The 21264-nt window shown below is 47.2% G+C and overlaps 3 protein-coding genes and 1 long non-coding RNA gene across 19 annotated transcripts in view; 3 read left to right on the top strand and 1 right to left on the bottom strand.

The window, feature by feature from the left end:
- On the top strand, window positions 1–11791 carry APOBEC2 (apolipoprotein B mRNA editing enzyme catalytic subunit 2). The gene is made up of 3 exons (XM_067753036.1): window positions 1–274; window positions 8189–8752; window positions 11374–11791. The coding sequence occupies exons 1-2, from the start codon at window positions 144–146 to the stop codon at window positions 8730–8732; spliced, it is 675 nt and encodes a 224-aa protein (XP_067609137.1). The 5' UTR covers window positions 1–143; the 3' UTR covers window positions 8733–8752; window positions 11374–11791.
- On the top strand, window positions 287–5129 carry LOC137232013 (uncharacterized). The gene is made up of 2 exons (XR_010946836.1): window positions 287–3182; window positions 4757–5129. It is a non-coding gene; the product is annotated as an uncharacterized lncRNA (long non-coding RNA).
- A 1132-nt stretch (window positions 11792–12923) lies between the features above and the next one.
- On the bottom strand, window positions 12924–19636 carry OARD1 (O-acyl-ADP-ribose deacylase 1). 6 transcript variants are annotated; one of them, XM_067753042.1, is made up of 6 exons: window positions 19348–19636; window positions 18508–18587; window positions 18027–18171; window positions 16935–16993; window positions 15792–15904; window positions 12924–14399 (listed from the first exon to the last, which is right to left on the bottom strand). In XM_067753042.1, the coding sequence occupies exons 2-6, from the start codon at window positions 18544–18546 to the stop codon at window positions 14297–14299; spliced, it is 459 nt and encodes a 152-aa protein (XP_067609143.1). In that variant the 5' UTR covers window positions 18547–18587; window positions 19348–19636; the 3' UTR covers window positions 12924–14296. The 6 variants fall into 6 exon arrangements, with proteins under 6 accessions (XP_067609143.1, XP_067609139.1, XP_067609140.1 ...); XM_067753038.1 differs by having other exon boundaries at window positions 19413–19636; XM_067753039.1 differs by having other exon boundaries at window positions 19229–19367.
- NFYA (nuclear transcription factor Y subunit alpha) overlaps window positions 18870–21264 on the top strand; it is a 25783-nt gene continuing 23388 nt past the window's right edge. For 3 of the 11 annotated variants that reach the window (XM_067753032.1, XM_067753031.1, XM_067753023.1), the window contains exon 1: window positions 19806–19975. The gene's annotated coding sequence lies outside the window, so the exon portion shown is untranslated. Of the gene's footprint in view, window positions 18947–19805; window positions 19976–20772; window positions 20903–21264 lie in introns of those variants that run through there. The other 8 variants (XM_067753034.1, XM_067753029.1, XM_067753022.1 and 5 more) reach the window with 5 other exon arrangements.

The following is a 21264-nucleotide window of genomic DNA, read 5'->3' as shown; positions in this document are numbered from 1 at the left end:
GCACACTCCCGGACGGCCAGATCCTTTTCCTGTCACCCCCAGGCAGATTTAGCTGCTGACAGCTGCTTGGGACTCTGCCTCCAGGCCTTGGCCCAGACCCACCGTCTCTCCTCTCTCTCAGACTCCCAAGCCTCAGCCCCTCCATGGCCCAGAAAGAAGAGACCGCCGCGGCCACGGCGCCTACCTCGCAGGATGGCGAGGATCTGGAGAACCTGGAGGACCCCAAGAAGCTGAAGGAACTGGAGGAGCTGCCGCCCTTTGAGATCGTCACAGGGTGAGAGCTGGGTGTGCACTGGGTTCCTCCTCCCTAGAAGAGCACCAGCTGGGGACAGGCTGGGGGGACTTAGGATGGTAAGAGTAGGGATTGCTGCAGCCATGAGAGTGCACAGGTGTGCACAGCAGGGGCTGCAGGGGACGCAGCAGCAAATCTCTCTTGGCTTCTCAGACACCTCCAGTCAGGGGAGGTGGGGAAACTCCGTGGAGGCCAGGGCCCAGAGGAGGAAACTACCCCGGAGGCATCACTTGCCTCTCTGGGTAGAGGTTGTTTAGTCCCAGGGAATTTGGTAAAAACATGGGATGCCACCGGTACATTTCAATATGGTCCCAAAGTAGCCCCTCCCTCAACGTCTCTCTCTGCTTCTGAGTGGGCCTCTCCTCTACCTGTATGTCTCTCACTCTTTCTTTAGAGCTTCTCCCTGGAGTAGAAGATCCTAAGACAGGAAAGACAGATCCATCCTTTCCCAAGCTAAAGTGAGAAGCGTTTTGTTTGTTTTTTTTTTTGCTTGCTGAATCATTTCTGAGTCTCCCCAGGGGCTGCCTACATCGCCCCCCAGGGAAACAGAGAAGTAACAGGCCAGGCCCAGAGCTTCTGGGCAGAGGAGGGGTTCCAACACCCTCAGCCACAGCCTGCAGGAAGCAGAATCTAGAGCAAAGAGTGTTGAGCTCCAAAGAGGGGGCTGCACACAGGGTCCCCCTGTCTTCTCCAGATTATGCCACTTCCAGGAATGAAAGCAAGCTGTCTTCCTCCTCTTCCCTCTCTGTCCCTTTGGCAGAAGATTCTGCTAAGTTCCTAATCAAAGAATAAGAAGGAAGTACGTGGGGCCACTAGGATTCCTTCACGGGAGTCTCCAACAATGCCCACAGCAGACGAAGGGCCACAGGAAGAGAAACTTCAGGAAGAACCGAGGCCTGATGCCTTCAAGGGGCAGAAGGGGCCCTGGGAGGCAATTTGGACTTGTTGTTTGAAGCTGGGCAAGTGCTTTTCCAGTCCTGGCTGCAGTTTTTTCATTCGTAACATGAGGAAGTTATGCTAGTTGATTCCCAAGGTCCCTTCCAACTCAGATATTCTCCGATTTCTAACAGAACCTGAGGGAAATGCATCCTAGTTCCTGAGGCAAGGCTTAAGGAAAGAGCCCCGGAACTTGCACTCACCCATGGCCAACCAAGTAATGTCCCCTTCAACCCAGGATTAAAGGAGCAATGGGGCACAGATTAATACATTCACAGGGAGAGCCTAGGGCCACCAGGACAGGAGAATCCTTGATTCCGGTGGCTCTCTGTGGAAGGAGATCCTTCTTCTAACACCTAAACATGCTGGTCCATGCTGGCCTTGGTCACATACACACACACACAGGCACACGCACACCCACTCTGCACAGTGTCGTGATCTTGTGATCTCCCCGGCACAGGGGCAGGGTTGCTTCAGAACAGAATTAGAGTATGTTTGTTGAGTTGAATGTGCTTTGAGGTCTCAGCGTGGTTGGTTTTGAAAGGTTCAATCCTCTGATGTCACTTCATGTGTCTGGGGCTTTATAATCTCAGCACACTTCCGCAGGCCTGAGTGCCTTCAGGCCTCAGCACAAGGCCAGGAGAGGAGCTATATCATTGCCGCTCTACAGATGGAGAAGCTGAGAGTAGGGGAGATCCAGTCATGGCTCCAAGACCACAGAAACAGTAAGTGGCAAGTTTTCTGACTCCACCCTAGCATCCTTTCCACTGATCTCCCAAACAGAGCTCCAGCTCTCTCCATCCTCGAGATGGTGAGGCTCAGAGGCTTCCCTGACCCAAGGCTCAGAAAAAAAGGCACAGTAGGGCAGCTTTCTGGGTGCTCTGAGAGCAGTTCAGGAGGGAGGTGGAGCCCTTCGTGTTTCCCAGCCACAAGGAACAGCTGTGGAGATCTGTCTCCTGGGCCCCTCCAAGTAAACAGACAGCTTAAAATAGCCTAGAGATGTGGCTGTGTCTGTGCCGGGACAGGAAGAGGGAACAGCTCTCCTCTCTCGCTCTCCAGGCGCCCTGGCATCAAAGGACCAGCAGAGCCTGGACTTCCACGGGGGAGAGGTCTAGCCACACTGACTCTTAGAACAGGGCCCCAGACTAGAACCGCAGATGGCTTTTCAGGAAACAGTCTGAGGGGAGGAGGGGGTACTGGGTAGGAATAAGGAGAGACATGCCCACTTATCGTGATTCTTGTTTGAATAGGGCACTCGGGAAAGAAAGCAAATCTAAAGGAATTCCCTGGTGGTCTAGTGGTTAGGACTTGGAGCTTTCACTGCCGAGGGCCCAGGTTCAAACCCTAGTCGGGGAACTAAGATCCCACAAGCCTCGTGGCATGGCCAAAAAAAAAAAATAGAAAGCAGACCTAAGAACATTAAAAATAAGGTGGTAGGGCTTCCCTGGTGGCGCAGTGGTTGAGAGTCCGCCTGCCGATGCAGGGGGACACGGGTTCGTGTCCCAGTCCGGGAAGATCCCACATGCCGCGGAGCGGCTGGGCCCGTGAGCCATGGCCGCTGAGCCTGTGCGTCCAGGGCCTGTGCTCCACAACGGGAGAGGGCACAGCGGTGAGAGGCCCGCATACCACAAAAAAAAAAAAAAAAAAACACACACACACAAAAATAATGTGGTAGAAAGTGCTAGAGAAAGGTCTATAACCGTGGCAGTGTGCCCAGGCCCGCTCATGCCTCTCAGCTGAGAGTCAATTGGGTGCATCTCTTACCAAGTCTGTGTTCACTAAATCCTGTTGGTTTCCTGAAATCTCCATAATGGGTGTGTTTACAGGAATCAGCAAATGTTAGAAATCAGGGCTTTTAAAAAAATTTTCTTTCAGAGAGCTGTTAAACCAGCGCAGCACTGAAAGAGAGAACCCTCTGAACAGGAGGAGAGCAGAGGAGGGATGTGCCTAAGGGGTAAGATCTGAGGCCCGGAGAGGGTACCATCCATCGGTACCAGGTTTAATTTCTCGAGTGTCGACTGCTGTCCAAAATCTGAGAGGTTGGATTACTCAACCTATCTTTCAGATGAGGAAACCAATCCTCAGAGGGAGAAATAATTTGCCCAAAGCTAGTGGATGGAGTAGGGTGTGAACCCCAAGACTCTCTGATTTGCATCAGACAGTGATGCAAGTGCATCTAAAAAGGCCATAAAGAAGAGTCTTTTATATTCAACAAATATTTTCTGAATAGGAGACATTTGTTTACTGCCTGTTTCCCCCAGAAATATTTAACCTCCATGAGGACGGGGACTCTGCCTTTTAGCTGCTTTCCCTAGCACCAAGAATGGTACCCAGCTCCTAACTGGTACTCAATAAACATTTGCTGAATAAGTGAGTGAACTCATGATCGAGCACCTATTGTGTGGTAGGCTCTCTGCCAGACATTCGGGTAGGGAATTAATTGCGGGGAGGGCTTCTTGAGGAGAGAAGTTCAGGAAATATATATGAAGATCTAGCAGCGCTAGGCTCACAAGAGAATTCCACTGGATCATGCCTGCCTCTTAACTCAGCATGCTTGAGGGAAGCTCTGGGGCGCCGGAACGGGTTGGCTCCCCATGTCTCCACCCCAGCTGCAGCCCTGCCTGGCAGCTCCCCTTGCTGTGTGTTTGTCTTTATCTCTAGTTATGTTATGTACGATTTTACATAAGCTGAACCTGCTATCAAAGGGAGTATTCTAGAATGGAGATAAATGGCACAGGCGACGAGTCTCCTTCCAACCACTTCTCTAGCCCCCAGGAGTTTACTCCACCCATGTGAGGAATGGAGAGGAGAAGCAGGGTTCAGAGAAGGGCCAGGCAAAGAGTGAGGGGCCTTCGACACCACTGTTGATGCCATGGCCCCTCACCCCTCACCTGGAGTCTGGAGTAGGCTGGGAAAGTTTGTTCTATAAAGAACAGAAGACGGCCACTGACTCTGGCCACCCTGGCCTCCACTGAGGGTTGGGGGAAGGTGGAAGCTCATGTGCAGAGATGGTGTTTCCCCGGGAAACAGGGCGGGCCCAGGGCTTTGGGAATCCCATCCAGAACTGTCAGTCAGGAGCCAGCAGTTCCTCAAACCCCTTCTTAGCTCTAGGAAGTCGGGCTGTTAGAACTCTCTGCTTCCCTACACTCCTCCTCTGACGATGCCCACTCCTAGCATCTTCTTTGAAAAGTGGTCTGGAAAAGGGAAAAGGAAACTGAAACTGGCAATTCTGCCTCTTTCAAGTAGGTCACGAAAGGTCTCGTGAGCAAAGCGGAAACAAGTCAACACTCAATTACCTGTGAGTAGATTTTCTACTCCATGGATTATTTGGGGGCAAATGTTTAAACTTGGAGTAGCTTCCACTGCCCTTCAGGTTGCTTCCTTTCACTGTCTAGATTTATGCTTAGGAAATGCAAATGTTTTTTAATGTGAAAGTGAGAATATATATATATATATATATATATATATTGCATTGACTCACATCTCTTCTCCCTCCATCAAGCAGACCTTTGTCCCACTTTTTTCTAGATATAAGGATCCTCCACGTCCTGCCTAGAGAATTGCCCAGAAACCGGGGTCTAAGCAGATGAAGTATGAATGGCCTTGTCTGCAGAAAGTATGAGGAAGTGGTGCCGAAAGAGGTGCTGAAGTTGGCAGGAGGGGGTAGGAATCATGCTGTTGGTTTCTGTGCTTAAAGAAGGGACTGAGTCCAGGTGAAGGAATCTACCATCAGCATCTCTCTCCTGACCACCACTCCAACACACACACACACACACACACACACACACACACACTTTAGCAGTAAAATATCTGCTGGGGTTGACAGCAACGGGCTATAATATAAGTAAGTGTGGTACTTGGGCATATCATGCTACTAGAAAATAAAAGATGTTTGTGATTATCTACGAAATCACTGTCACTATTTCCTTCCTTCCACTAGTGGGCATAATAGTGTTATGTGATTCTATAATATAACCCAAGATGGCCATGTTGGCTAGCTCTCTGGAGAAATTTCAGACCTCTGCTGCCTCTATTCTCCTGGTAGCCCTCCAGGGCCGAGCTGTTTCAGTCTGTGGGAAGCCCAAAGAACCTCATTCAACCTTTATGCTCCTTCTAGAAGACCAAGAATCCCACGGGGAAGGCAAGCACGCTTAATCTCTGGGGAGCCAGGACCTTCCGTGACTTTCCCTTTTGCCCCTTGGATGCACTTCCATTCCTGAGGTCCCTAGTCCAGAAGGCCCTGCTGAGGGACAGGGTAGACCATGGGGCTGTTGGCCCACGGCGGTGGAAACATATTTACAGAGAGGTGAAAATTCTTCCTCTCCCTTGGGTTTCCGGTTTCTCTGGGTCCTCTCCTCTTGCCTAAAGAAGAGGAGGATGGGCTGAGAGAAGCATCAGTTGTAGACCATCCAGCCAACCTGCAACTGCACACTGGGCCACACATGTCCTCTCGGCTGGGCTGTACTTGGCAGAGTTGGAGCAATACTTCGGGGTTTCCAGAAGGAAACCTGAGGGACCAACAGGCAGCTATTGTGGAAGCCCCCAAGCCAACCAAGCAGCCATGAATCCTTCCAAAAGTTTTACCTGAGAATCCATCCTACAGGTAGCTCTGGATTGGACTTGGGGAAGTGGTCCGGCAAAAGGCCTTGAAGAAAGGAAATCCAAAAAAGAGGGGATATATGTATACCTATAGCTAATTCACTTCGCTGTACAGCAGAAACTAACACAACATTGTAAAGCAACTATACTCCAATTAAAAAATAAACAAACAAAAACAGTTTCAGCAAGGAAGGTAAGCTCTGTGCTTCTCGGGAGAAAAAAAAAGCCACTCTAGGAAGTGAAGGGATCATTTAGCAACTGGCTGAGTTCAGGAGTGGTCTGGTGGGGGAAAGCCCAGTGTAAGTGAATTCCCAGCAGGGATTGAAAGAGGACAGGGGAATCATCTGGCCGTCCATCCTCCCCAAATGTTAAGTAAATATAAACACATTCAACCAGGGACAGAGGGACTTAGGGAGCTAAAGATAGTACCCGAAGGAATCCCAGGGCTGGGTCCCCAAACACATCCATCTCCACGATGGAAACTTAACCTGACAGCAGGGGACATGGAAAGCTGGCTGGAGAAAATGTGGTGATGGGGGACGGAAGGACTGCAGGAAAATGGCTCAAGTTTCCTCAGCTCTTTGGCACCTGCTACTTACCCCTAAGAAGCCAAGACCCTGGGATACCAGGGATCCCTCTGCAGCCCAGGGAGTTGGGTGACCTCTCTGGGGGAAGGGAAGGGGTGTAGAGAAGCAAGAGCAGAGTTAATGGTTGCCATAGGGTATCTTCTGGGGCAACCACAGAGATTACATTTTTTAAAAGAAAACATTCAGCCTCTCCAGCTGGTCCTCATCCACTCCTCTCCTTCTGACCTTTTCAATCTCTCCTGTTGCAGCCTCTTCATTCTCCTTGGACTTCGAACCTGCACAAATCTTCCCTATTTTAGAAAAACATGCACATACACGTAAAGATGAAAACAATCTTCACCTCTGATGCTTTCTTTAGGCCCTCTCCTTTTTTCTCCCCTTATTACTACTAAACTTTGCAAAACACCTGGGCTTTTTATGCTGCTTTCATTTCCTAATCATCCATCTCCCCTTGGACATATTCATTACCAAGTCTGGTGCTCTAAGACACCAAATGGGCTTTCTAAATTCCAGGCTTTTCCCCCAGCTTCCCTCTCTCTGCCTAATGCCACCCCGGTACTCCTCCATGGACCTCACTTTCATGATACCTTTCTTTCCTCAGGAACCTGTAACACTTCTCTATTGGCTACTGAGTCAAGGCTAAACTCTCAAGAACCTTCATCACATGTCCTCCACTCTACCTCTTCATTTTTAGTAGTCCTCGACTGTTCTCAGCTGTCTTCTTTACATCTTTTCTTTCCAGCTATAATCTAGCTGCTAGATTACAAGCATCTGGAAGGCAGAGGCCAAGTCTTTTAACTTTTATACAAGTTAATTCATATCAAGGTATCCTTAGGTAGTCTGGCCTCAAAGATAAACATTCTTGGACACTTACATGACAACCCTTCTTTCACCTGAGGGAAAAGACAGACTTGAGAAAAACGGTCCTTGGGAGAGCCTGGGACTGCAAGTTTTAGGCCATCCTGTACCTAAGATGCAATATCCGTGACTGACAAGGAGAGATATGAAAGCATGAAATGTTCTTGCTCTGTCATGAGATATTTTACAGGCTTGCTACTTTGTAAAATTACTATTTGAACACTGCTTTTCAAACCTGGCCACATAGAATCATCTGGAGCACTTTTTTTTTTTTTTTTTTTTTTGGCGGTATGCGGGCCTCTCACTGCTGTGGCCTCTCCCATTGCGGAGCACAGGCTCCAGACACGCAGGCTCAGCGGCCATGGCTCACGGGCCAGGCCACTCCACAGCATGTGGGATCTTCCCGAACCGGGGCACGAACCCGTGTCCCCTGCATCGGCAGGCGGGCTCCCAACCACTGCGCCACCAGGGAAGCCCTGGAGCACTTAAAAAATGCTGATGCCTGGGCCTCCTCCAAATGTTCTCATTTAATTGGCTTGGCGTGGGGCCTGGGCATGGACATTTGTAGCTCCTCAAGCGGATTCTAACGTACAGCCAGGTTAAAGAGTCACTGATTTAGAAATGTGAGCGTGTGCTGTGTGCTGGGAGTGAAGGTGGAGTGTTTGGAGACCTGTGCTAATGAGGTGTCCAGGATGCACACCTCACTCCAAATTCTCTCCTCTCCTTTAGATAAACATTTGAATTCCTTCGTGTCTTTTTGTCACTGCTGTCAGCGTAGGCAAGTCCTGTTTCGGTATTGAGAGTGAATGCGTCTCAGAGGTACTTATCTTGGAGAGCCATCCACTCCATGCTAGTCCTAGAACAAGAACTCATCATTCTCTCTCCTTCCCTGTGCCTTTGCCTCCTTGACCCACAGGGAGCGGCTGCCTGCCAACTTCTTTAAGTTTCAGTTCCGGAATGTGGAGTACAGCTCCGGGCGGAACAAGACCTTCCTCTGCTATGTGGTTGAAGCGCAGAGCAAGGGAGGCCAAGTGCAGGCCTCGAAGGGATACCTAGAGGACGAGCACGTCGCCGCCCACGCGGAGGAAGCCTTCTTCAACACCATCATGCCAGCCTTCGACCCGGCCCTGCGCTACCTGGTCACCTGGTACGTGTCCTCCAGCCCCTGCGCGGCTTGCGCTGACCGCATCGTCAGGACCCTCAACAAGACCAAGAACCTGCGTCTGCTCCTCCTGGTGGGGCGGCTCTTCATGTGGGAGGAGCCTGAGATCCAGGCGGCCCTCAGGAAGCTGAAGGAGGCTGGCTGCAAACTGCGCATCATGAAGCCCCAAGACTTCGAGTACGTCTGGCAGAATTTCGTGGAGCAAGAAGAGGGTGAATCCAAGGCCTTTGAGCCCTGGGAGGACATTCAGGAGAACTTCCTGTACTATGACGAGAAGTTGGCCGACATCCTGAAGTAGGCGAGTGGGCTCAGCCTCACGTGAGTCTTTTCAATGTTAACTTGGGTAGAAGGTCAGGCGGAACGAGTGGTCTCTTTGATTTTCCTTTGATAGGATTTCATCTCTGTTTTTGGTTGGTTGTAAAAACATTCTTAGAAGATCCCTCCTTCTTTTCTCTTTCTTCTCAATTCCTCTCCCTAAATCCTTTTCTCTCCTACTCTTTTATATCAAACTGATTTTCCCCATAACTTGGAGTGCTCAAGGGTGACAGGAATCCAGAAGCTTTGATGAGACAGAATGACTTTCATAGTAAGATTTAGACGGTGCAAGGACCTGTTACTGAACAGCAAAGATATTTCAGCCCCCTAAGCATGTCCCCATGTCCACCTGTTCAGACTTACTAACTCTGGACACCTTCTAGACGCCCTGCCGCCACCCCATTTGCAATCTTACCATTCCATTTTTCTCTAATGTAGGTTCTGCATTCCTACAGGGGCATTTTTTTTTTTTCATTTTTGGTACTTTTGAAAGTCCTCGAATGGATCTGTATTCAACTTTTTGGGGGCCAGAGAAGCTTTCATGTTTTCAGACGAATGGTTCTGCTTTGAGGGAGACCAATAATTGCTGTTTGAATGTACAATGCAAGAACATTTCCCTAATGTTGAGAAGACCTCATCAGAACTCGCAGAAAAAATGAATGCGGGGAATGAGGATAATATAGCAACAAGTTCTGCTATACAGCAATGTTTAAAGGTTTAAAAGATGTTTGTAAATTAGGCAGCAGCTCAGAAGTAGCCTCCTACAGATATCAAGATGTGATAGGAGAACTGGAAGTAAAGATTAGCTATTTAAGCAAATAATTAGGACACGATTAAGGCAAATTTGGCCTCTTGCTGAGGGTAAATTAGACTCTTAGAGAAACAGGCCGATTGCCCTCAGGAAAGAGGGTAAAGGATCCTTTACTACCTCCTTTTGAATTTCATCTGATCTAGTTTGCGCCCATAGAAGTGCAATGACTAAGTCTCTTTACAAGACCTGAGTTACCGATCAAAATTTTCCCGTAACAGAGAAAGGGTCTTCACCACCCTCTTATCCAACTTTAATTCTGGAACACCTCACTTATTAATAAAACATGAAAGCGGCATGCTTCCATGAAGATATTAAACTTATTTTTGGTGTCTCACACTCGTAATAGTCTAAAGAGATGTTGCTTCATGGACACGTTTTGGAAACGTAAGTGTTCAGGGCTTGATGTTGGCAGGTGTTTGCTATTAGACATGCACACAGGGTGCCTGATCATTCTCCAGCTGAGCGTTCCCCAATCCATGAAGACACAGTTTTTGGCCATTTCTTACAAAAAGCAGGACCCATTCACTGAATTCAGTGAGACTATGGTCAGGTAATGCCACATGGTACTTTGCTCACACAAAATAAGACCCCTCTGAGTGGTGGTGAGTAGTAATACAAACAGATTTCTAAGGATGGCCTCTGAAAATACAAAATTAACTTAAATTCCTCGAAGATTTTATTAGTATAGGGACTGTCACTCGTAATTATAAACCCTACATAGATTATGTAGAATGATGACTGGTAGCCTAATTTTAACTCGTGTGCTTTCTTCTTATGCATCTTTCAGAGTCACAGGCCACTTCTTCCAGCTGCCCAACTAACCAGACGTCAGAGATGGATGTGTGTGTGTGTGTGTGTGTTGTCCATTAAGTCAAATAATTAAATAGCTAGGGCTTTCCTGGTGGCGCAGTGGTTGAGAGCCCGCCTGCCGATGCAGGGGACACGGGTTCGTGCCCCGGTCCGGGAGGATCCCACATGCCGTAGAGCAGCTGGGCCCATGAGCCACGGCCACTGAGCCTGCGCGTCCGGAGCCTGTGCTCCGCGACAGGAGAGGCCACAACAGTGAGAGGCCCGTGTGCTGCAAAAAATAATAATAATAATAATAATTAAATAGCTAAACCTGCTATAAAAATTAAGCATTTCAAGGAGGATTAAAAAGAGCCTTTAATTTTGGATAACTGAGAGTTATATCTTTTGCTAATCTAAATAAACAAGTAAAATAGATAAATCAGTTTGAGGGAAAAGTCCATTTCTAAGTCAAATTATTTTTAAATAAAATATTATTGGACATGTTCCACATTATAAGCCTCCTTCCATTAGTGTACATAACCGTATTATTGGACCCATTAACATGCTTCCCTGTACTCTATTTTAGTTGCTCATATTCCTGAAGGGAAAGGTTAAAATGTACCAAGTTAAAAAAAAAAATTGGCATGAAATCAAGTTGTCATCTAAAAGCAAAGAACTCTGCTTAATTAAAATACTCTCAAGAAATGAGCACTTGTTAAAGAAAATTTGTCTCATATTTCTTATTCCGTCTTTTTGAAAAATGACAGAATAGGATTTAACCATATATTTAACTCAAGATAACATATTTAAAGCAGATCTCTTCTGGGGCTTTCTCTGTGCGAACCACACCAAAACATGAATGAAACAAATCCAGTCCTGAGTAAACCGGAAATCACAGGAGACTATGGAGAAATTCAGGCACTTGCTGGCGAGGGCACAAAGAATCCCTAACTCAAAAAGAAAACCCTTCACTGCTTAGGGCCAGCAAGGCTCTCAGTAACATGCTTTCTGTTTTCTCACTAAGGTCTGTCTGCTGCCACCAAGAGACAGCAATGACACATGTGGCCATCTGGGACATGCCTGACTTCCCAATGCCACTTGGAGCTGGACAACATTTGACACGAACCAATCCTACTGCACAACGCCCTCCGAGGACTCAAAATACACTTATGCTGTAAATCATTTAAGCTGTGCCTCTCTCTCTAAGGCTGCTCTTGGGAAAGAGGAAAATGAGCTGCGAAGAGAGAAACGGCAACCATATACGGGCACCAGGCATCCACGGGGCTGCAGGTCCGCATTTCCCTCAACTGGGCTGCTTAGGTCGAAGAGCCTCAGACCCAAAGTCTGCACAGATCTTTGAAATATGTCCAGAAATGCATCTTAAGTTGGGTTCTTTTTTTTAAGAAAAACAGCAACATTAATAAAAGAGGTGGTGTGGTCTTTCTGTGACCAAGTTTTTTAAGGAACTTGGACATTTAGAAGTTATTATGGACAGTAAGCAAGTCCCAGGAATAGGGATGTCCCAGGCTATGAACCAAGCCATGACAATATATAAAGTGGGAGGAAGGCTTAAACCAGAACTTGCCTAGGCAACACGGGATGTACTAACTCTCCCATGCAGACTTCACACCTCGGTCTTGACCTTCATGAAATATTTTCTTCTGAGATTAGCTGTAAATGAGTACCTTTTCCCTCCTCTGAAGACAAGGAGTATGGCAGAGGATGAAACAAAAGGCACAAGAAATCTGTTTCTAAGGTATATAAACATCCCAAGTGCCAACTCATAGGCAATTAGCACCTTGATTAAAGAGGAAAGGACAAGAAGTAGGATTTCAATGTTCAGATACACATAATGTAAGAATAGTCAGTATGTGGTACTTGATGGCAACGGCAGGATGGTGTCAAAAGTCTCATTTCTTAAAAGGCTTGTTTGAGTCCTATGTAGAAGCAAAATTTCACATGTGAATTTCTGGGTGTTTCCCAAACTCTAACTAGGTTCCAGGAATAATGTGTCCATTCTGAGTATCAGGCCATGCCTCTTCCCCAGGCTTCAAGTGTGGTAAGTCATTGGAATTTGACCCCAAGACTATCTGCAAATGACAAAGCACTTTATCACATCCCTGCTGAATTCCACTCACAGCCAGACCTCCACAAGACTAGTTTTGTTAAAGAAATATGAACGAGGCTCATACTCCATGAAAAAAATTAACCCTAATCCCTTAAAATGTAGAAGCAGCCTAGAAAATCAATGTTTTGACCCAGTGTTAAGATTTATTTGCATAGTTAGGCAAAATACTTGAATTCTAAGTTTCCTCTTACCACTCCACTCTCATTTTGTTTTGTATAGACATTCTCTCCCTTTTTTTCCCCCTTCAATTTTACTGTGTGTATGTGGACAGAAACAAAGCTCCAAAAAAGTCTTAGTCTAAAAGTTTGACAATGAACTTGCCCCCGGCACTGCCCCTACCCCCAACAACATGGAGAACTTGTCTGTTACACATAGATACAAAAGAAGTGAAATACTTTTTGAAACTGCTGCCTCATTCAGGCTGAGATGCAATAAAAACACAAGTCTAAGGTACAAAGATTATATTTAACCAGTGCTTTCCTGGTGTTTAACAAGCCGCTTCTAAAATCCAGTTCTTTTACACTTGGGAAAGCAGCAAGTCCTATGACAGACCCAGAATTCACTCTAGGGAGAAAATCAATAGGAGGTCTGTCTCTTTGAACTCAACACCACAGTAAGGGGGTGGAGGGTTGAAATACTCTACTAGTTTTCCCCATACCTCTGATACTGAACCACTGGCTAAATCCATGAACCTTATTCTTCCACCATCGAAATCAAGAGTGGACAAAGCACTGCTCTCTTAGCTTAGAAGAAAAGGGGACTAATATTTACTGTTTTCGATCCCAGGTGGCTACACATCAGAATCCTCTGGAGCTTAAAAATACAAAGAAACCTGGCCACTCTCCCCCACCCCCCCCACTACCAAATTAGAATTCTTTTTGGAGGAAGTGGACCTTTATTTTTTTTAAGGAGATTCATATGGGTTTTGTTGAGAACTACTGATTTATTGACTCATTACTCCACACTAAGAACTTTGCCACATATTTCATAGTATTTTATTTGTTTCATGACTGAATTCAAACAGGTTCAATCACAGAACCTATGTGGTGGACAAAAGAGAGCAGGAGTTCACCACGGGGAGATTCTAAAAGCCTGCCTTTCCAGTGTGCTGACCCACAGTTCTTGCCCATTCTGATGTCTTATTTCTCACCTTGCTGCTCTTTGTACTGGACCCTCTATCTGACTCCTCCGGATTAAGTTACAGGTGAATCCTCCATTACCCAAGTCCAGAACAACACAGACATGTGCACAGAACCTCACTGCCCGCCCCCCCGCCCAAGAATTTATTTTTCCATTCTTGTCACCACAAATTCCTTGTTAACAACATAAAACTCTTTCTTGTAATTTAAACAAAACTGAACCCATAATTCTCTCCTAGGATGAATATTATGACATAAGGATAATACCAGGTAAGTGCACAAATGACAAAAGATGCAAAATTAACTGAAATGTTCATCCTTCCTGAAATTTCTCTTAAACAGCAGAAGTAGAAGCAATGCTGACACCTAGTGGCAACCCAAACAAATCAAGTAGCATCCCTAGCAAAACAGGGGTCATAGGCCCAACATTTGGCTTCCCCACCTAGTATCAGGCCATCTAGGCCTTACCTTCCTGGAAAAAAAAAAAATTCCCAGCAACACTTCCCAAGCAATCCCTCCTCCAAATTCCCAGCCCAATCGTGAGAATACAGCAACCAAAGTCTGGCCTGTGAAACAGACTACTTCACATGAAACTTTCCTCTGACCATTTTAAGATCAGTTTGCTCAGTCCTAAGGCCCAGATGACACAGAAGGTAGACATATCCAAAATGCTCATCTGATCAGAGTGTGTACACAGTAATTCTGATGTCTGTTGCCTCAAAGATCTCCTCAATCATCGCAGATACATTTTCCCATTGCAGACGATCAAGACCACATCCAATCCTGAAAAAGACAAAACATCCCCACTGGTTGTGACGAAGGTATCTGGGAAAACACTCCTTCCCTCTTCCTCTAGGCTGCATCCACCCAAAGCCTAAGGTATCATCTGGTCTCACACCTATAGGCAGCCATGGTGGGAGCTGGGAAGTTAACTCCTATTGTGAGTCACCTAAGGCTGTTTCCTAGAGCGCCCTAACATCCAACAGCTGTCACTTCTCTTTTGCCTAATAAAGTACCACTTCCCAGTTACTTCAGGCTACGTTTAGAAATGTATAACTGCCGTGAGATGGAAGAACTTACTATCCTTCTATTTCTACTGATGAAAACTAGCTGTTGGTGGATGGCAAAAGGTTGGTATTTTTAAAATACACTTATGATAATGAAATGTTAGGAAGATAAAAAGGAGAATGACAAAGGACAGGATCTCTGCACACAGGAAGTCAAGAGGGAATGTTGGGAAATGCCAAGCTGATTGTAATTCGGATCTTTGCAGCACTCTGGTGAGAAACCCCAATCGGCCCACAAAACTCTTACTACCTGGCACCTTTCTTCCAAGATGTTACTTAACTGATCCTCAATATCCCTAGGGAAAAGAGATGCTTAAAATTGATAATTTTCTATAAATGTGGTTAAGTACCTGAAAAAATTGTGATTAAAAAAAAGTTTCTGGTACATAAGCGATGAACATATTAAAGACCAGCGTAACATAAGGGACCATGTAGCCATGCTCGTAAGTAACTTGGACCTTGGAATAAACCTGCATGCATGCTCAGCACTGACAAAACTAGTCTGACAAGAAGAGAAGAAGGGACCCCAAGCCTATTTCCTGAAAAGGAAACAAAGGGGATATTGAACCCCTAACGTCAGTCCCTTAAGTTCCCAATATCTAGGGTCTAAGACATTACATAAGGGACCTATCCTCTGGCTATTGTCCACACTGAACACAAACAAGCATGCAGTTTAAAAAGCAGTGGTAACTTACAACTTTCTTCACACAGAATTAACAGGTTTGGGACACCTGAAGTGGCCCAGAGAGAAATCACAATTGATCAGTCTTTGTTCTTTAGCTGTATTGCTTCAGAAATAGAGGCCAAGCTTCAGGTAGAGGATGCCCAGAATTCAACTAATGTCTGTGAACAATGGTTCCTCCCTACTAAGTAGGCTGAGGCAGGTCTGTGGTTTAATCATCCTGATTCATTCAGCCCAGGCTAAAAGATGAGCACACCTTAGGCTAAGATCTGACAACTTGTTTACTGATGATTTTTAAATGTTTTGAAATTTTTCCACCTTTAAGTCTGTATTTTAGGTTACATTAAGCTTTTAAGTCACCTGTCTTTGGGTAAGACAGTAAACCCCACTAATCAAGTCTTCATTTAGGGCCCTGGATTTCCTTGCCTTGGCATGGAGAGGTCGGTGACTCCATTCTTCAGACAGTGGGACTTCATGGCCTCTAAACTCTTCTGTAAGTTTTCATAAGTTGGCTTGTGTGAAGCCCTTTTCTTTGTAATCTAAGTACAAAGAACGAATTCAAATTTCCATTAGTCCAAAATGAGAGCCAAAGGAAAGTCATCATATTCTCCCAACATCCCGATAATTAAAATAATAAGTATATTTTTATAGAATAGTCTAAATGACAAATGTCATACTGTCCCTTCCAGTTACGGGAGCTCCTCAGGAATCCACTACATAGAGCCTGAGAAACCCAGACACTGCCATATAATAAGCTTTCCTTTTCCCAAGAAAACCATATTAGCAGGTATGCCTATTGTCTACTGTTTTTAAGCAAAGTAGGTGAAAGTTTCTGTGCCACTTCCAAGAGATAAGCCGCATATCTGTAACAAGGAAGAATCCATAACAGCTAAAAATTTCCTGTTAGGTTTATTTATTTAAAAACTGTGCTTGCCTTTTATTTCCCTATAAAAGAACAGAGACAAACTGGTAGCATTCCAAACAAGACTGGAAGTCACAGTAGCATTAAGGACATTCAAAGAGGCTAGGACATGTCCCCACTCAGTGTGCTGTCCAAATCAGGCTTGTCGTGACTTGGCTATAAGTCATCCAGCACCATCGCCAAAAAGCTGCACTCTTTCTGAGGCCAAAGACCCTTTGGATAGTGGAAGAATCCCACACTGAGGAAGCAGGCAGGAAAGGAGATGAGTATTACTTGGCACTGCATTTGATTGGGAAGACTGAGAGAAAAACTCCTTTGGGCAATCTATCTCTTGAGACTTTATTGTCTCTATCTTACTATGATTAGGAAGGAATTAAACTATGGGAGGCATCCCTAACTTTTCCAAGTCTCACAGCACAGGTCTTTGGTGAATGTCACTACTCTTTCCCATGGAGCTGGGACGCAGCCTCATGTTCCTTTCTAATCCAGTGCACCAAATGGCCACCACTTCCGGATCTGAGTTGGCATGAGGTCAGCTTTTTGACATCTCTGGTTGTCTGGAATGAAACACTGTGATCGACATAAATGCAGTACAGCCCATTGGTTTACCAATCCTTAGAACTTACTGAGAATTGGCCCCATCTTACCAGGTAATATATATATCGCCCATCTCTCTTCAGAACAGCCACTTCTCCAGACTTTTTTTCTAAGAAAAACAGTTATTTAATAGTAAAAAAGAAAAAGAAAACCGAAACACTGATCTCCATTCTTAGATTTTTAAAAAATCTTTATAAATTTGAGTCTACTTCAGAACTAGAATTAATTTTCAACCCTGAAGAACACTTTGATCCTCATCAGCCTTCCTAAATACTGTATTCCTTAACTTCCAGCTTTCTTCTTAATGTTTTCTGAATCATGTTTTCCTCACACCCCATCTTTGGTCCTGCTGCATTTTCAAATATACCCTTACTTGTTCACTTAAAAAACTTTAATGTCTATTGCCGTGAAATGTTTTGGAATGCACAGCACTTTTTACTTGCCAAATGTGTTTAATAATAATCCTTTTACATACAAAAACAGCTAATGCGTTAAGCATTAAGGGGAACACAGATGTATTTAAAAGTTCTTAATTATTAAAGAGATTTCAATCAGGAAAACATGTCATGTTTAGAAATAAATATAATACAAAGCAGTAAGAAGTTGCTTTCTTAAAGGCTGGGATTAGAATCACCAGTGGAAACTTTGGTTCAGTAAGCCTGGACTGTGGTCTGAGCAACTGTTTCAGAACCCCACGTGTGATTCTGATACACATCTCTGGTTTAAAATCACTGGTAGAAAGTGATGGGAGGAGTCTGTAAGGAAAAGGTTCTAAACTCTTTGAAGCATAGCACAATATGGGTAAACAGAGGATCTTGAATGTCAAGCTAAAATCTGTGGACTTTGCTAAGCACTTCCCGAGTTATTAAAGGTTTCAGAGAAACGGAGTAAAATTATCAAGAAAGATTTATAAAAGACGGGGAAGAAATTTAAAACTTTTACAAGAATTCAGGTTTCTTGTGATAAGGACCCAAACTAGAGGCCATTTTTGTAGAGGAAAAACTTAATCTGCAGAGTTAAAAGGACTCAGTAGTTAGGAACCCCATCTGTGCATGTATATCTTGTTTAATCATTAAGTATAACAAGAGCATCAAAAGATGCTCTAGCCAGGGCAGATAAGTTCAGCTGTTTTCAAAACTCACGTTGATTTAACAGTTCCTGTACCCCTCCAAATTTCTTCTTGAAGTGGACAGCTATCCCAGCGCCCATTCGACAGTCCTCACTGATACAGTGGGCTAAGGAGTCTGTTTTGGGGCATGCAAAAAGGTCTCCTTTCACATAAGTAATCTAAAATGTGCAAAGGGAAAGAAAAGTTTCATTAGTGACAGAAAAACACTAAGCTATTTCTTTTCCTTTACTGTGCCCACCACCACTTCTCCGTCCCTCCTTCATTTAAAGACAAATCCTCAGAATTTAATTTAAGGGGTTATCTAAAGCGAATTAAAGCATGTGCATAAGAAAGTGATGGGTGGTCTCTGCCTAGGACTGTATCAGCCTTTCTAAAGTAAATCAGCAGGAGAGAGAAAGACAATTCAATTATTGGTTTAATTAAAAAGTGTTTACGCTTTTGACCTCAATTATTCTGAATTTCAATTCACCAGTAAATTAATAGTTGTTACGCACTCTGCTTCCTTCTGAATCTTCATTAGGGCTGCCAGCCATGATACTGAGTCGCTATTTCCAGAATTTAAGTGTTTCTTCAACTATAAAAAGGGGAAAGTAAGTAAAAATACTTAGGCAACCTGAATATATTACTTTCAGACTGCCCTGACCACCCACGTACAAACATTTCCCCCCCACCGTTTATCGCTGAAAGTAAGTTCGCCTCTAGGAAGTAATGCAAAACTCTTCTGGGGTTAAGAAAAAGAAAGAATGCCGGGTTTCGGAGGCGGACGGCCCCCGCTCGCATTTCGCGCTTTCCTGGAGCGGAAGAAAGGCGGTCCTAGGACCCGCCTCCTCCTTTCCCCGCGCCCGCGCCGAGTAAGGCTGATTCAAGACAGTCTCCTTTTCCCTGCAAGATGCAAAAGTATTTCCCCATTGGATCTGGCCAAGAAGCAAAAAGGTGGGACTTGGCCACAGTCCCATTAAGCCGCATCTAGGGAGTATACAGGCCTGGGGGAGTGTACTGCCGAGGCGTGGGCAGGTGGAGAGGGAAGGCGGCCTCTCAAGGAAGGCTCACCCCCATCTTTTGGGGGGAGCTGCGGGAAGAAGTCTAGAGAGGCCTCCCATTCTCTGTTTCCTACCCTAGGGCGGATCAGCGAGGGCGTGGGGCCTGTCCCGGGGTCCCGTGGTAGGGAGCGGGGAGGCTCGTGCAAAGCCCCAACGTACCGGGGTTACCCTTCACCTGGAAAGGAGTCGGCCGTTAGGAGGTCCCGCCCCGCGGGGAAAGGCTCTGGTAGGTGGGGAGCAGGAGAAGAGCCCAGATGTGGAGCCAATCCCGCCAAAGCTCTTAATTGCACGCACCTAAGATGGCCGCCCACCACCTGGGAGCGGGGCGGAAACGAGCCCCTCTAGCTAGCTAGCCGAACCTGCACTCTTTGGTGATGGCCGCCGAACTTCCGTTGGTAAATTCCATAGAGTACCCCGCCGCCGCCCGGGCATGCGTAACGAGACAGCGAGTTGGGTAGAACGGCGCTTGCGCATTAGCCCCAGGAGCGTGTCTCCAGGGGCCGCATAGGCGGGGGAGGGCAGTTGGCAAAGGAGTAACTTAGCGCCTGCGTGGTACTATGCTCAGGGCGGTGTTTGAAGGTTGAAGGGTTGAAGGGTCTGGCGTGTCTAGAAGGCGCCTGCGTATTCCTTCGGCCGGGGGGTGTGATCCAATCAGGGAAGTGGGCGTGGCTTCAGGGGACGCCTGAGCAGTGCTCCTTCAGCTGGGGGTGGGGCGAGCCCGAGCTCGGGTTAGGGGGCGTGATCTCAGAGGCGCCTGCGCGGAGGCAGTTGGAGGGAGGCCCGATTCCCCTTTGTTCGGCTTCGCCATTTTGCTAGGCAGCGGCAGTGGCGGCGGCAGCGGCGGCTGGAGCCTCTGATTGGGTTTCGGGGTCCGGTACTGGAGCCAATCAGCGCGGGCAGCGAACCGGGGGAGCGAGGCACGGTGAGTGTGAGGAGCCAATATCCAGCGGCCCAGAGCCGGCCCCAGCGCCCCGATTGGCGGGTCTCGCTGACCACTCAGGAGAGGCCCAGGCGCCCGTCGAGCCCGGGGAGTCAAGCTGAGCCTAGCCGAGCTGGGCTCCCGACGGCCCAGGCTGGAGCCTGCGAGCGCCCCAGGGCACTCCCGGCCGAGGCCTGCAGGGGGCCGCCCCGCGCGGGGATGGCGCCCTCGGGAGCAGGCATCTCGGGGTCCAGAGCCTCGCAGGGTGCCAGAGCCAGTTGGGGATGCGATGCGTCCCCGTCCCCCCGACCCTTAGGCACAGCTTCTCAGGCCCCAGGCCGGGGGGTGTTGGGTTTGCCTGCCACCAAGGCCCCTAAGCCCAGGTATACACACACACGTGGGCCCGGGGCCTTGGCGGTTTCCTCCTGGTCCTTCCGGCCTCACAGTTAAGCCCGCCCTTGCACTCAACACGCTCTGGCCCTCGGGACGGGAAGTCTCCCCCCGCGGGGCCCGCGCACCCCACCCCTCCGTGAGCGGGTCTGTCTGTCTGCAGCCCTTCTGGGTCGGGAGGCAGGCCCGGGGAAGACGCGCGCCGCAGCCATCGGGACCCGCGTGCAGCGCGGAGAGGGGGTGGCCCGAAAGGGGGGCCCTGCCCACCCCGCCGTCCCCGCTGTCCCCCTGATGGGTGGAGGGGATCCATTAGTGCACCCACTCCCCGGCCCCGCTGCGCCCCACCTCCCAGCACGCTCGTCCCGGGTCTCCGGCCCGGCGCCGTTACCACCCCCTTTTGGCTCGTCATTTCCTCTCTTCCCCGCCCCGATCGCCGGGCAGAACTGCAAACCTCCGTCTTGGAGCGCAACCAGGCGGTCACCCGTCCTTGCCCGGGCTGTAAGGCCTGTCCATTCGGTGCCTGGAACCTCACTATAGAAGGTGGCGAGCCCTGTGCATTCCTTTTCCCGAAGGCTGCACAATTTGCTTTCATTAGTCTTATCTGTTGTTTTTCATCTTGTGAACTCTCGCTCCCTTGGGAATGCACAATTATTTTCTTTTAACCTTTCTGTGTCACTTTGAACGTGTCAGGTTTCACTCATTAGCTCAGTCCACAGCCATCTCTTGGTTTGTTTTTTTCCAGTATGTTGATGTTTTCTCAGCAGGTATTTATAGAAACGTAACAGTCTTGTGGGGTTTTGGTTAGGGTGAAAGGAAATCTCCGTTGACAACCAAGTATCGAACAGTTCGTATGTACCAGGCGTCCATCTGTGTGCTGGGGAGGGAGTGGTTAGAGGTCGGTA

The sequence above is a fragment of the Pseudorca crassidens genome, chromosome 10, assembly GCF_039906515.1.
Source record: "Pseudorca crassidens isolate mPseCra1 chromosome 10, mPseCra1.hap1, whole genome shotgun sequence".
NCBI lineage: Eukaryota > Metazoa > Chordata > Mammalia > Artiodactyla > Delphinidae > Pseudorca > Pseudorca crassidens.
This window is presented reverse-complemented; position numbering and strand designations above follow the sequence as displayed.

Bases quoted from the DNA above. Each gene is read 5' to 3' on its own strand.
- OARD1 (XM_067753042.1), bottom strand. From the start codon at position 18,546: ATGGCTGGCAGCCCTAATGAAGATTCAGAAGGAAGCAGA. The intron at 15,905-16,934 runs GTAAGATGGGGC...CTTTGTACTTAG, and splicing joins GGCGATATATATATTACCTG to ATTACAAAGAAAAGGGCTTC. The intron at 14,400-15,791 runs GCAAGGAAATCC...TGTCTTTTTCAG, and splicing joins ACCGACCTCTCCATGCCAAG to GATTGGATGTGGTCTTGATC.
- APOBEC2 (XM_067753036.1), top strand. From the start codon at position 144: ATGGCCCAGAAAGAAGAGACCGCCGCGGCCACGGCGCCTACCTCGCAG. The intron at 275-8,188 runs GTGAGAGCTGGG...CTTGACCCACAG, and splicing joins CCCTTTGAGATCGTCACAGG to GGAGCGGCTGCCTGCCAACT.